At 28.8% G+C, this 14,362-nt stretch overlaps 3 protein-coding genes and 1 long non-coding RNA gene across 5 annotated transcripts; 2 read left to right on the top strand and 2 right to left on the bottom strand.

Annotated features, from left to right (window-relative positions):
• Positions 1-6,283: 6,283 nt before the first annotated feature.
• Positions 6,284-10,040, top strand: LOC124492531 (GILT-like protein 1). Its single transcript, XM_047055448.2, has 5 exons — positions 6,284-6,953; positions 7,088-7,381; positions 7,449-7,634; positions 9,510-9,656; positions 9,764-10,040. The coding sequence occupies exons 2-5, from the start codon at positions 7,109-7,111 to the stop codon at positions 9,860-9,862; spliced, it is 705 nt and encodes a 234-aa protein (XP_046911404.2). The 5' UTR covers positions 6,284-6,953; positions 7,088-7,108; the 3' UTR covers positions 9,863-10,040.
• LOC124492530 (prostaglandin reductase 3) lies at positions 7,640-9,353 on the bottom strand. Its single transcript, XM_075728484.1, has 6 exons — positions 9,055-9,353; positions 8,879-8,989; positions 8,508-8,822; positions 8,279-8,437; positions 8,052-8,219; positions 7,640-7,971 (listed from the first exon to the last, which is right to left on the bottom strand). Exons 1-6 carry the CDS (start codon positions 9,277-9,279, stop codon positions 7,906-7,908), a joined length of 1,044 nt encoding a protein of 347 aa, XP_075584599.1. The 5' UTR covers positions 9,280-9,353; the 3' UTR covers positions 7,640-7,905.
• Positions 9,843-14,335, bottom strand: LOC124492527 (cytosolic non-specific dipeptidase). 2 transcript variants are annotated; one of them, XM_075728458.1, is made up of 6 exons: positions 14,120-14,335; positions 13,712-13,896; positions 11,442-11,601; positions 11,062-11,388; positions 10,274-11,006; positions 9,843-10,204 (listed from the first exon to the last, which is right to left on the bottom strand). In XM_075728458.1, exons 2-6 carry the CDS (start codon positions 13,762-13,764, stop codon positions 9,993-9,995), a joined length of 1,485 nt encoding a protein of 494 aa, XP_075584573.1. In that variant the 5' UTR covers positions 13,765-13,896; positions 14,120-14,335; the 3' UTR covers positions 9,843-9,992. The 2 variants fall into 2 exon arrangements, with proteins under 2 accessions (XP_075584573.1, XP_046911400.2); XM_047055444.2 differs by lacking the exons at positions 13,712-13,896; positions 14,120-14,335 and adding exons at positions 12,070-12,408; positions 12,899-13,539.
• On the top strand, positions 11,076-13,351 carry LOC142597320 (uncharacterized). The gene is made up of 2 exons (XR_012832062.1): positions 11,076-12,148; positions 12,220-13,351. It is a non-coding gene; the product is annotated as an uncharacterized LOC142597320 (long non-coding RNA).
• Positions 14,336-14,362: the final 27 nt, after the last annotated feature.

Below are 14,362 nucleotides of genomic sequence, written 5' to 3'. Positions count from 1 at the left end.
ATGATGACGTTGTTTAGCTGTCGTGTAATACCTGTATGGTTTTTATAATATTAATAATGAATGGATGAAAAATGAGCTAAATAACTTTTTCAAAACATCGACAAGTCTAAAGATATATTTCATATATTTTTTACTATTGTTCAAAAAGAATAAATATTGTCAACGAACAATAAAGTAAAAAAAAATGAAAAAGACAAGTCACAACACAGATACAACAACAAAATGTGGTCTTTACAAAAGAGAAAAACTTTTTTGTAAAAGATTTTTGGACCGATTATTTTCCAGAATATGAATCGGGATGTTTGTTTGGTTGGAAATGTTTTTTTTACACATTTTGCATCAAAAAAAATTCAATTAATCTCATTTGTTATTGTATTGTAGCCATAAAATGATAAGTACAAAGAACCTAATAATTTTTTGACTTAGTAATTCACATTTTTCAATGTAACCAGCACAATGTAGAAGATTATCAAGCCCAATTTTTTTGTTTGTTTGTTTGGGTCAAGCCTTTTTTTATGTATAATTTGCTTTCACTTTATGATCATCATTTAAATCATTCTATATCTTGTTTGAATAATAACATCGACGAAATAAATAATGATGAATATGATGATTTACATATTCACATCCCTATTCATAGTTTTGATGCAAGACATAAATGAAAGTGTACTTTCAATTTTTATTTCAAGCGCATTAAATTTATGTTTTTTTTACCTTTGCCTACTTGATCAATTCATTTCAATCAATTGGTTAGGATTTTATATTTGATGCGCAAAATGATAATAAAAATAATTATTATCATCAATATCATCATCATCATCATCATAAAGCATTCATAATAAATAATAATGGATGAATTGAAAACCGTTCATATTTATGGATTGGTTGAATTTTAAAAAATAGGCAAATCCTTTTTTTCATAAATATGGCCATTATTATTATTTTTACTAAACATAACCAGCCCGTCAGATTGTCTTGGTCATTGGTCGTGGTTGTCAGACCACTACACATTCGTAGTCGGGATTTTCTTTCAATTTCAACAACCATTAACGTATCTCATCGATTAACATTAATAGTTACTATATCAATCATTTATTTGAATTCATGAAACAAATTTGAAAGCGACGAAATCAATGTCTTTTTTTTTATTGATGCAACCAATCAATCAGAAATCATGCATAAATGTTTCAACTTTCAAGTTTCGATTTCCGTTGCTTATATTTCGAAATTTTCCAAATTTAACATACCACACACACACACATACACACAGGAGGCTGATCATTAAATAGTGAATATTCAAATAAAACAAGTTTCAATTTAAATTTAAACCATGGCTAAAAATCTGATCAAATGGATGATAATTATTAAGAATTTTTTTCACTTTCAAACAAGAAAAATAGTTTCCATTGTAATTGATGATAGTTGCTTGAGTTTTTTTTGCGTACTGTTTCAAAACACATACGTTAATAATCGATCACACGTTTGGAACAAAAAAAAAATGTTCGAAAACTGATCGCATGTCAATAAAGAGAGCCGGCGCAGTTTTTTTTACAATGTTCCATTCATATTGGGAAAAATTTTTTTTTATGTCGTCCTCATCTTCTAAGATCTATTTTTCTGATGACGATGATAATGACGACATCATTGAATACGAGTTCTAGATAATGACGATGATGATGAATTTACAGTAGATAATGGACGTTGGTGGTCATGATGATGATGATGATGATGGAAAAAATGTTATATTTTCTACTGTTTTTTTTCTGTTTTCAATTAAAGTATTTTCGTTACCACATATTTGAAAACATGAAATCTTTTTCGTTAATATACAAGATCAAATCTACCATAAACATTAATTTGACAATGATGGAATGATTTTTTTTTTGTTTTTTGTTTATTTTATCTTCTTCATCTTTATTAATCTATTTCACAAAAATAACGTACACATTTCCATTCAATTGTAAGTTGATCCGGCCAAACTTTGTGTTCATGATCATCAGGAAGGTTTTTTTCCTCCGCCCCCCAGCCAACATTATAATCTGTAATGGTAATTAATTATTATTCCAAAAATTGCCATCAACAAATATATTCGAAAAAAAAATTTATTAGTAATCCTGAGTCATACACGAGACAAACCGATCAGGAAATAAGGTTGAAAAAAGTGGTCAATTCAGCAATCATTACCCAATATGATAAATATGTTGTTTACATTCCAAAAAAAAAAATTACTTTTTAATTTCATTCCTGTCATGTTTTTTTTTGGAAAGATGAGATATTATCATTGTTTATTCTACAATTTGTTTATATCATATAAATATGTGTTAGAACCTTTGGACAAATGCTTGACACGACAAATGGCTGATCAAAAAAAAAACAACGTAGGTGTTCCAAAAAAAGGTGAAAAAATATTTCACCCACAAAACTATTGTTAAGTCAAAAAAAAACGAAATCTTTATCAAAAAATATAATTATGTCATGTCGAGCTGGTTCCTTAATAATAATAATAATATTATGCCGCAAAAATAATAATGGTAATGATAATTCACATCATGCAATAATTATGAAGGTAAAAATGGTTTTTCACTTGATTTCGGACATTTTTTTTTAAATATTGTTTTCATGAAAATTTCATTACATTGTTCATAATGGGAAAAAAATTCATATTTATGCATAAATGTTTTGTACATGTGTGTGAAAACACACGAAAAAGATACATCGTGTTCCAGATGAATACCGGAAACGTTTTTTTTCTACATTTTATATGAAACATAACAAAAAAAAAAAAAAAACACACACCCATTGTCGAGAAGATGAAAAAATTAATAATAAATGTGAATTAAAAAAAAATGCAATTTTCTCACACGATTATGTTAAAGTGTTAACCAGAGAAATTTAGAACCGCCATTATCAATATCTTCCAACATGCATATGTTTATTATATCGAACAATATAACAAATTTTGGAACATGATTTTTATTGTTTCACCGTATTATAATTGGACAATTCAAATCATTACAACATGGAAAAAAAGGAAATTATCGATTCGACCCGTTTGGGCAAGAAATGCTTCAGTTTCTAATGGTTGTCGTGTTGCAGATATCTTTCTGTCAAAAGTCAGTCTATAGATATCTGGAATTTGTCTTACTATATATCAATGTCAAATACTATTTAGACGTGTTTAGCATCATAAAAAAAGTTTTTTTAGAAAAAAAAGGATAATTTTCTATTGTTATAAATAACTATTTCTGGAAGACATATTTGAATGTCAATGATGGTCTAGATTTTTTTTTTTTTGATGTTTCAGATCATCTTGCCCGATATGCAAATATTCAATGATCATTCAAAAAAAAGATCATTTTGTTGAAAGTAATTTTCATTTACATTTTTGTTTTTAAAAATTTTCTTTAAATATCAAATTGTCTATATTATGATCACCACACGAATGATGAGGATGATGATGATTGAAATGAATACATGTTGGCGTGTCCGAATGATAATGATCTTTAAATTTAAAATTTTCAATTGTTTCTTTTATTCATTCAATCATTTTTATCATGACGTATATTTGTCATACTATATAGTAGATAGTAGATGATTGAAAAATGAAAAAAAAATTAAAATTTTTTTTTGTTGATGAATTATCAACATCATCATATTTTGATTTATAAGATTCATTCAATTTTATTCAGTAAATATACATGACAAACAATTGAAGATTGTCCGTAAACAAAACAGGATAGACAAGTGTAATTTTTATGTCTGTCATCAAAAGAGAAAAACTTTTTTTACATATTTTATATTCATATTAAGACAGACAAAATAGAAAAAAGAAAATTTAGGAAACAAAATTGTAGTGTCTTCTTGGCAGATTGTTACTATTTTTTGTTTATTATTAAACACAAAATTGTAACGAAGCAATTTGAAAAAATAGGTGTCCAGATGTCTGTTTTTTTTGTTCATCATTATTCACAGACACACACACACACAACGTTTATAATAAATGGTGTATATAATTTCAAATTTTTTTCAATGTCATTTATCTAAATGTTTTCATCATAATGGCCAATGGTCATCATATGTTTGTCCGGAAAACATGGTTATAAGTGTAAACCATAGAACGATTGCAATATATCTATCTATCACTCTATCTCTTTCCTGTTGAAATGTAAATGTAGTTTTCATTATAAGTTATGATGAATTTTTCTTCTTTTTTTTCTAATAAAAAAAAAAATTTTCCATTTAAAAATTACTTATTGTAGTGTGTGTACAGGAATATACAGGAACCGATCATTTATATATACCAGATATTAATTAATGGAAAAAACATTTTTGTCATTGAAATAGATGATAATGGAAAAAAAAAAAATTCAAGATTTATGTTCATCAGTATTTTTTTTTCATACTCCTACGTATAGAGTTCAGTTGTAAATGGGCCATGAACTATAGATTTGGATTTATATTTCAATTTTTTTTCCTTTCATTTTGTTGATGAGATGGATTTTGATTTTAACTTTTGATAAGAATTTTTTTTCTGTTCATTTACATCATCTTTACATGATCATCATCATTATATATGATTTTTCAATTGTTGTTTCTTTTTTGCTCGTAGATTGTAATACATTTCAAGGAAAAATGATTAAGCAATCAGTCGATTTGATTTGAATGGATAGAATTGTGAAGAATCAAATTACCTATTGTTTTTTCGCTTTGCTAATTGGATAAAATTTGGCAATTCACTAGCTGTTACAAGATAATAAATGACATCAAATTCTTTTTTTTTATAAAGATTTTGACCATAATCTTTCGAATAAATTGAACTTAACCTTAATTATATTTGATTTTCATTTTGTTTTTGTTTTGGTTTGAAATGAACATTAAAAAAAAAGAATGATGTACCATGAAGACACACGTCCATTGACATTGAAAATTTTTTTTTTTCAAATGGCAATAATTCGGTGCTAAAATTGTATCGCCCTTTTCATTTTATCATAAGAATGTATTACGTTGTGAAAAATCAGTTCAAAGACCTATTTGATGATTAAAAACAAACTGCATGAAAAAAATGAATTCGAATCGTATATCATCATCATCATCATCATCATTGGCATTTCCAAACTAGGAAAAATTATTATCGTCCAATAATTATCACTGTCTTCAGATTTACCTTTTTTTTCATCACCACTATTGTTGCCTACGTTAGTTATTATACAGCACAATAATTGGATACGGTCTGTTTGTCGCCTGTTTTCAAACAAAAACAAAAACAAAAAAAAATAACGATGATCGACAATCTTTCAAATTCACAATTGTAACGGTTTGAAAGATCCTCTGGTGTCAAGACAATTTTTTTTGTTTGTCGATGTTTCTTATTTTTTTTTTGTTTTGTTTTCATATTCCCGCAAACATACACACATTATATACATAGAAATTAAATCGTCATCGATTGTTTATGTGTTCAAACAATTTCTTTGATTCCACTGTAAGAAATTGGAAAAAAAACCTATTTTATCTAATGCTTCAAGGCATGATACTCTTCTGGAGCTGACAAAATGAATCGAACAAACGAAATGATGATGATGATGATGATGACGACAAATCACAATAACAATGACATTCAAGCTTTGTTTTTGTCTTTCACAATAATCACTACCATCAATGATGATAGCTTTTGGGCTTGTCGTAAGATTACAAAAAAAGACCAATTATCAAATTTATATTGAAATAGCAATGTATAAAGATGTGCTGAAAAGAAAGAAAAGTTTTGAAATATATTATTGTATATTAACTAATAAAAACTATATATAACGACATGAATCATTAACGGAAATCGAATTTGTTCTCGAACAATGTTGATCATCATTATATAATAATGATTGAGACAATCAAAAATTATGCTATGTAAAATCAAAGATCATCATTTTGTACTTTAGCTCATCTTATATTTACGCTTCATTGTTGAAATTAAAATTAGATATATATTAAATTATAACGTCAATATCATCATCATTATTCGATAATTAGTTGTGGTAGTTGATTTGTCCATTCATATAATCATTGCATGAATGAATGAGAAAAAATAACGAATATAAAAAAAAATCAAGGTAATTTATTTCGTGTCTCTTATTCATTTTGCAAAATAATGGTATAGGTAAAACCAGGCAAGAAAAAAATCAGTCCTTGATGATCAAGATGAGCAATATAATACATTGACAATAAAAAAAAACAATGGCTTATTGATGAGATATACAAACGAAGAAAATAACATGACCAATTGTTTATTGCAATGGCATTCATATTATCGACTGAATGGACATCAATAGTCAGAAAGCATTTTCATTGAAAAGTGAATTTATCAAACAAGGAAAATCTGTACTTTGAATTTAATTCATCAGTGATCCAAGCCTGAATTTTTTTTTTGCTCTGGTATCAAAATCAGAATAACAACTTTCTTCCTTGTTTTTTTTTTGTTTGTTCTAAACTTGGCTGTTATAATGATTTTAATTTGGATTAATGTCATATTTTGTGTGAAAAACAACATTTAAACAAATCTTGCTTTGTGTATGTGTGTGATCAAAACCAAATTGTAAAACATTGATATTTTACGAAATAAAAATTGTTTCAACTTTTCTGTTATCATCATACATTCAATTCAACATGGAATGTAAATTGTAAACTTTTCCATCGAATAAATGTCCTTTTTTTTGTTATACCTGATGAGTGATTTATTGTGACATTTGTAAATAAAAAAAAATAAATAAATAAATAATCACCGTTGTCCATTTATGATAAAATTTGATAAAATCAAATTAATTTATCCATCGCTTTTAAATTATCTGAAAAAGGAAGAAAAAATTATTACTAACTAACTAACTAGATTGATGATTCAACTTTATTACTTGATGAACGATACCACTAGTTTATTAACGGCGAATCTAATCATCATCAGCATTAAGGCAAGTTTGTTTTCTTATCATGCAGTTCAACGCCACCGTTTTGTTTGCTTTACCAATAGCTGAAGAGCATATAAATACTTCAAGTAAAAAATTTCAATAATTAAGTTTAGTTTTTGTTTTCAAACCAATAACAGAATTGAAATAACAAAACCAAAATGTTAAATAATCAAGTGTTTTTGTATTCAACATTTTCAATGATAACACTGTTCATCTGTTGGTCATGGACAACAGCAATCGAACAACATGAACAAATTATTAACAATAATCATAGTGGCAATAATAGCATTAAATCCAAAGTTAAAATTGATGTCTACTATGAAACACTTTGTCCAGATTCTATTCAATTCCTATTGCATCAATTGGTAACAAATTATGATCGAATTAAAGAAAAAGTTGATCTCCATATGTATCCATTTGGCAAAGCGCAGGTGAATTTTTTTTGTGAATATTTTTTATACACCTTTTAAATCTTATTTTTTCCAAATTGGCTACCAGTTTTTTGAATCAGGTAATTCTTACGAGTTTTATTGTCAACATGGACCAAAAGAATGTCGTGGCAATATGATACATTGCTGTGTTCTTGACCAAAATAGCCATGATATTTCATTTCCATTCATTAAATGTATGGAAAAAGAATTGTATGGATTAAGACGACCAGATATAAATGTCGTTTCACAAAAGGTAAGTGAATTTTCGAAAATTTATTTATTAAAGATAACTTGAAAACGTTTTTTGTGTTATTGAATCGAAAACTAATGTAATACAAAAAAGTAGCAGAATAGCAAATATGATTGACAATTGAATTTGAAGGCACAATCATATCGGGTATATAGGTTTTTTTTTATTCATTTGATATCTTTCACCTTATATTGTAAAAATAACAATAAAAAAGAGTGTTCCAAAATCAATACATTGAAAATCGTCCGGCCATAAAAGTAGTATTGATGTTCGGCTATTGTTGTTGCTGTTGATTTATTTGAACAATTACTTTGCCGACATTTTTTCCCGCTTGAAGATGCTATATATAATAACAAGAAAAAATAATTAAAATCGTACAAATTTCTTGTGAAACGAAAAATAATAGAAACAAAAACATACCTCGATAGCATTTATTGATGATTGAACGCCGATAAAATCATTCATATCGATTCGTATAATCAACTTTTGTGTTCGAAACAATTCAATCAATTCGTCAAGATATTTTTGAAAGAAACGTTGATAGTGTCGAAAACGAAATCCAGTTATCGATGCTGATTTGTTCAATAACTGAATAATAATAATTACAAACATAATAATAATAATGGAAAAAAATTCAGTTCTTTCACCTTTATTGGAAGATTTTGAATAGAAATATCCGGAAATCCTATTGTTTTGTATCCAGTGATAGCTCCTACAATAACAATTCTTCCGCCAACGGCTAAATGTTTGAATAATATTTCGAATGTTGAACCTCCATAAGTCTCCCAGATTACGTCAATTCCATTCTTGAAATAATAAGAAAAAATGAATGAATGATGAATCATATTAATGAATTTATAATTTAATAACTCTTACGGGAAATTTTTCTTTCAACACTTCATCCAGATTTTCTTGTTTGTAATTGATTATATAATCGCATCCAATCGATTCTAGAAATGATTGCTTTTCAGCTGTCGAACATAATCCAATCACTTTACAGCCTTTCATTTTGGCCCATTGGACACCAATATGACCACAACCACCGGCTGCCGCGGTCATCAATACCGTTTCTCCTTCTTTTATGTTTCCAGCTTTGTCTAGTCCGATTGCAGCTGTTAGACCACAATCCAGTAATGCAACGTATTCTGGTTTCATCTCGGCAACCGGAAAAAATTCTTCAGGCTTTATGTACTATGAAAAAAAAATTGTTTCATCAAAAAATCAAATCAGAACATCATGATACTCACAATATATTCAGCATAAGTTTTGGGTGGCATCGCAAATACTAATCCAGATTTTCCGATAGCAAATTGCTTTGGATCAATGTTTTTACCAATAGCTTCGATTGTACCCAATCCCTAGTATAATCAACATTTGTTCAATAAGAATCATCATCATAGACATTTGAGTTTTAATATTTTACCTCTAGACCTAAACCAAATGGGACATGGTCTTTTGGGAAGATCGATGATCGACCAGTCATAATGTTCATGTCGGTAGCATTCACACCAGAATAATAATTCTTGATTAATATTTCATCATTGTTTGGTGGACGTAAATCTACTTCAACAATAGAAGCAGAATCACGAATATCATTTGAATGCTTGTTAACCAAAAGTTTTTTATATTTTTCATCATTTATCATCATCGTTGTTATTGGCGAGTTGAATTCGACGAAAATGTTTACTTATGAAAGTTCGATTGGCCTGTATTGATTAAAATGAGCCAGCAAAAAAAAGCGTTAATGAATAATCAATCTTATTTGTTAGGACTATGATAAAAAATGATAACGATTCGCTTGTCACAAAAATATCAATGTTTAATATTTAACAGAACAAACGAGATAAAAAAACATCCATCTTTTTTTCATATTTATAGTGCGCCAATTGGACCAATATTGATTGGAAATATGTTGATGAATGTGCTTCAGGAAACCGCGGCAAACAATTATTGGTGGAAGCAGGTCGTAAGACTAAAGCAATAAAACCGAAAATATCATTCGTTCCGACCATCATTTTTAACGAGGTAATTTAATCGTTGAATTTCTTTTTTCCTTTGAAATGCAAACTCAATTTTTTCACATTTCTTATTTATTCACTAAACAAACCTTTTTTTAATCTATCCTACAATAGAAATATTCGGATCGAATTCAAAACCAGGCTTTATATGGTGATTTTGTTAAATTGATTGAAAATCATTACAACAAGAATAATGAGCATAAATCTGAATAGAAAAATTTAATTGTTCAGAACTTTATGTCTAAATCATATACTGTAAAAGAATTGGCAGAGATTTGTATGGAAAAAATAAAAATTTTCATATCGTTATATTCGATGCATTTATACAAAATAAATCGGTATTTTAAAGTAAAGATAAAAAATAAATGTATGCAGCAAAAACTTTAGAGCCATAAATATAATTTTTTCGATTGATTTTTTCATTTTGGGAATGTGCACCATCATCGGCACTACCAATTGGTAAGAGAATAACACTTTTTTCCGTAACTTCTTGTAAAGTCAATGTGACTGGTATTGATCCACCTTCACGAGTCATATCCGGTTGTATGCCATAAACTAATGGATAGAATACAATAACAAACAGGTGTTAATCTATATATTAATTTGAAATTCGATGGCACATACCATTTTTGATGGCCAATTTACCAGCTATAAAATTATTACTATTCGTATCAGCAATCCAAGGTCGACTGGATTTTTGTCTGTGCACCGACATTTTGTTTGGTGAGTTAAGTTTCTTAAACTCTTCGTTTAAATAATTAGTAACTTTGATTGTAATATCATCTGGATCTTGATTTGGTACTAAACGTATAGAAAATTTCCCAATTACTTTACGAGGTATGACGGTTTTAGAACCAGGATCGGAAAATGCGCCTTCGATTCCATGAACAGAAAGACAGGGAAATCGCCAACGATGAGCAAGAATATTAACTTTATCATTGAAACGTAATCTACTTGTACCGATCTCATCACGATAAGCAGCCTCATCAAAATCGATTGATTGTAATTCAATACGTTCATCAGTTGTAAACGGTTCCACATGATCCCAGACACCAGGTATTAAAATATTACCTTTTTCATCTGTTAATTTTGACATTAGATGGATTAAATCAGTCATTGCCTCATGAACAGCACCACCATACACCCCTGAATGAAGATCTTTTTTAGCACATTCGACCTCTAAATAGAAATAAGCATTTCCTCGAAGTCCATAACTTAAACAAGGCCGAGATTGTCCTAACCAATAATTGTCACTTATGCAGAAATAATCGACATTTTCCAAGAAGGTATCTTTTAACGATTTAATCAATTGATGTAATCCTACGGAGCCGGATTCTTCCATAGCTTCGAAAATAAACTAATCATAAAGATAATGATAAAAATTGTTCAATATCAGTTAAAAACAATATTACTTTCAAATTTATAGGCAATGGGGCCGAACAGGTTTGAAATGCATCGATCATATTGATCCAAGCTAACACTGGACCTTTATCGTCAGAAGCACCACGGCCATATAGCTTGCCATCGCGTTCAACCAATTTGAATGGTTCGGTGTTCCAACCATCTTGTAAAAGAGCTGGTTGTACGTCGAGATGTCCATAAACACACAATGTCTTCTTTTTAATATCAGTGCCAATATAACCACAAAGAACAGGTGGCAATGGTAGTCGAGTTCCATCAGGAAATGTTTCATCACCAATAGTATGTAATTCACATTTAACACCTTTGGATTCTAGCAACTAAACTACCATAATGTTAATAAAAGTAACCAAACATTCAAATTTATAACTACCTGTTTAAAATGTTGTACAACATTTAATGTTTCCGGACGAGTTTCTTTTTGTGATGATACACTTGGAATGGCGACTGCATCGGCTAAATATTGAACATATCTATCTTGATTTTGTTCGATATAATCCCAAATTTTTCTGATTTCACCAGATAATTCCATCCTAATGAAAGATGATCAACAGATTTAAGTCAAAAGACTGTATGAACAGCAAAAAAAAAATTAAGAAACCAACTAGGTCAAATTGATTTCAATCAAATTGTTCAAATGAAAGAAGAGATAATGATTGATATTTTTTAGTATTAGTGAAATACTATAGATATTTCAATGAAAAACAAAAAACCATATCGCCATCAAGATAGTGTTTGTAGCAAATAAATATGATCAATTTTTGATCAACATTGCAACATATTTTATTGGCATTTTTATTGGAAAAAAATAACAAACAAAATGAAATTTCTTTTTAATAGAAATGAGTAATATATGCTTGTGTGTGTATGTTTGTGACATGAATGAAGTGACATGAAAAAAATGTTAAAATTGAAGATTTTGTTTAGAAAAACTTTATCTAGAACGTCTTAAGCAAATACAAATGAGGATTACTAAGACTAAGATACAAAATATACTAAACACGATTGTCATGATGAACCATGAACGAATTTTACAACGAAGAGAACCTTTCGGATATTCTTCAGTACAAATATACAAAGGTACATTCAAACCAAATGTTTCCAATGCTTGATCTAATTTTTTCAAATCAACATCATCATCCGTACAATAGATTTTGGCTGCACGATGGACACATTCCAATAGTTCCCAATATGAACAACATTCTACTTTGTATTTAGGCTGATAAACATCAGTTGATGTAAAAAAGAAACCTGATGAATAACGGCCATATTGATGATGTTCACGTTGACGATCACGACATCGTTGAAAATCTGGCCATATTCTCTCCAAACATATTCGACTACGTGATGAATAATTCGATTCAATCGTTTTAAAATTTAGCAATGATTGTAATATGAACCAAATGAAAAATAAACGATAAATGGTTAATGAATGAAACCAATTAATCATGTTATCACTGATGAATCTTGAAGACATTTTTTAATGAAATTAAACAGAGCACACACATAAATTAGTTGAATGATTGTATGTATTTCGATCAATGAGGTATACAAATGAGATGGGAAATTATTCCACAAATCAGCGATGATGATTGTCTTGTTAAAAAGATACATGGTTCCCATGTTAACGAGGCTTGATTTGAGACAATTAAAATATCCGGCGACAATGAAATTCAATAAATTAAATCAATTGCTATGTACTTAACATCACATAAAAAACTAGCATCACGAGTTTCCTTGAAAAAATATTTATATTATAAACATTATTATTTGTGAATTTGTCAAGATCACCATACATTATTATACAATAATATTATTAACGATGGTAACAATAATGTCAACAATGATGACAAATAAAAAATTGAGGATGCGCCCGATGAATATCGTTGTATATGGCCACTACATTCAATAATTTGTCGTGGAAATTGTTCATGACAGATATCTGATGGAACAGCAGAACCTAATTGACGACTATAGGCAATCATATCATGTTTTTCATGTGGACAATGTTGACGAGCTGCATATTCGATACAATCTAAAAATTCATAATAAGCACAACAAGAAATTCTATTCACCGATTCGGTCAAAGCAGCTCGTGTATATACTGGTTCAAGATTATCACGTTCATATGTTAGTCGTTCGCTTTGTTGGTCCATACATTCTTGCCATTGTTTTCCTATTTTATATAGACAAGTACCACCTTTAGCAAAAATTGTATCTTGAGCAACAGCTAGATGATAATGATTTGATAATAAAAATAATAAAATCACAATAATCAACCGTTGATGATCCATCGTGAATTTAAACAAATGAACCGATTCGAATGGAATGGACAGAATGAATGACAACAGACAAGATAAAACCATGACGAAAGAAACAAAATAAATGATAGAAAAAAAAATTCCCTCATATAAAATAAATAGGGAAAACAATTGATCCAATGATATTGTCGTTTTGAAGGTTACCATCATTTCATCAACCACCTACATACCTCTCATCTTACATTCATCCATTTAAATGGAGAAAGTTGCAATCTGCCGCCATTTATTTACACACAAACAAATACACAGATATTTACAAATAGCGATCGAATATATTACATTCATTCATGAAATGTAAACTATTTTTTTTAAGAATTCTTACCATAAGTAGCCATTTATGGCAATGTTGCAATCGCATCGAAAAGATGTACGCATTCGTTCAATTTAAAACAAAAATCAACAGTTGTGTGTTGGCATGCAAACATCCTAAAAACATACACAATTGCTAAACACACATCCTAATTGAATTTGTATTATATACTTACCATTGAAAGTGGACAATGTCCACTATAAAAGTTTTACGAAAAAAACACATTCATGTAGGTGAGATTCAGTGATTCATTAGAGAGAAAAATCCAAATTAAAACAAAACAATCTCAACAATTCATGTAGGTGGATCTGAATTGAGTGTAGGTAAATTCAAATCACAAAAAAAAATTCATTTCAAACTTGACACATGGATAACAGAAAAAATAAGTGAAAAATTAAATTGAAAAAATTTTAAACATACCTTTCAGCTAAATGGCGCAGATAAAAATGATGATGATAATGATGATCTTCAAATATATGAATCAATGTTATCGCATATAGGCACAGACACACAAATATTAAATTTTGGCACGTACTACGACTTGATTCGTCTATTACAGATCATAAATCCTAAAAAATACATATATATGAATAGGAGAAAATATAGAGCAGTAAACAGACAAGAGAAATTGGAAAACAAGAATTGGAAAGAAATACAATAACA

The sequence above is a fragment of the Dermatophagoides farinae genome, chromosome 1 (genome assembly GCF_024713945.1).
Source record: "Dermatophagoides farinae isolate YC_2012a chromosome 1, ASM2471394v1, whole genome shotgun sequence".
Taxonomy (NCBI): Eukaryota; Metazoa; Arthropoda; class Arachnida; order Sarcoptiformes; family Pyroglyphidae; genus Dermatophagoides; species Dermatophagoides farinae.
This window is presented reverse-complemented; position numbering and strand designations above follow the sequence as displayed.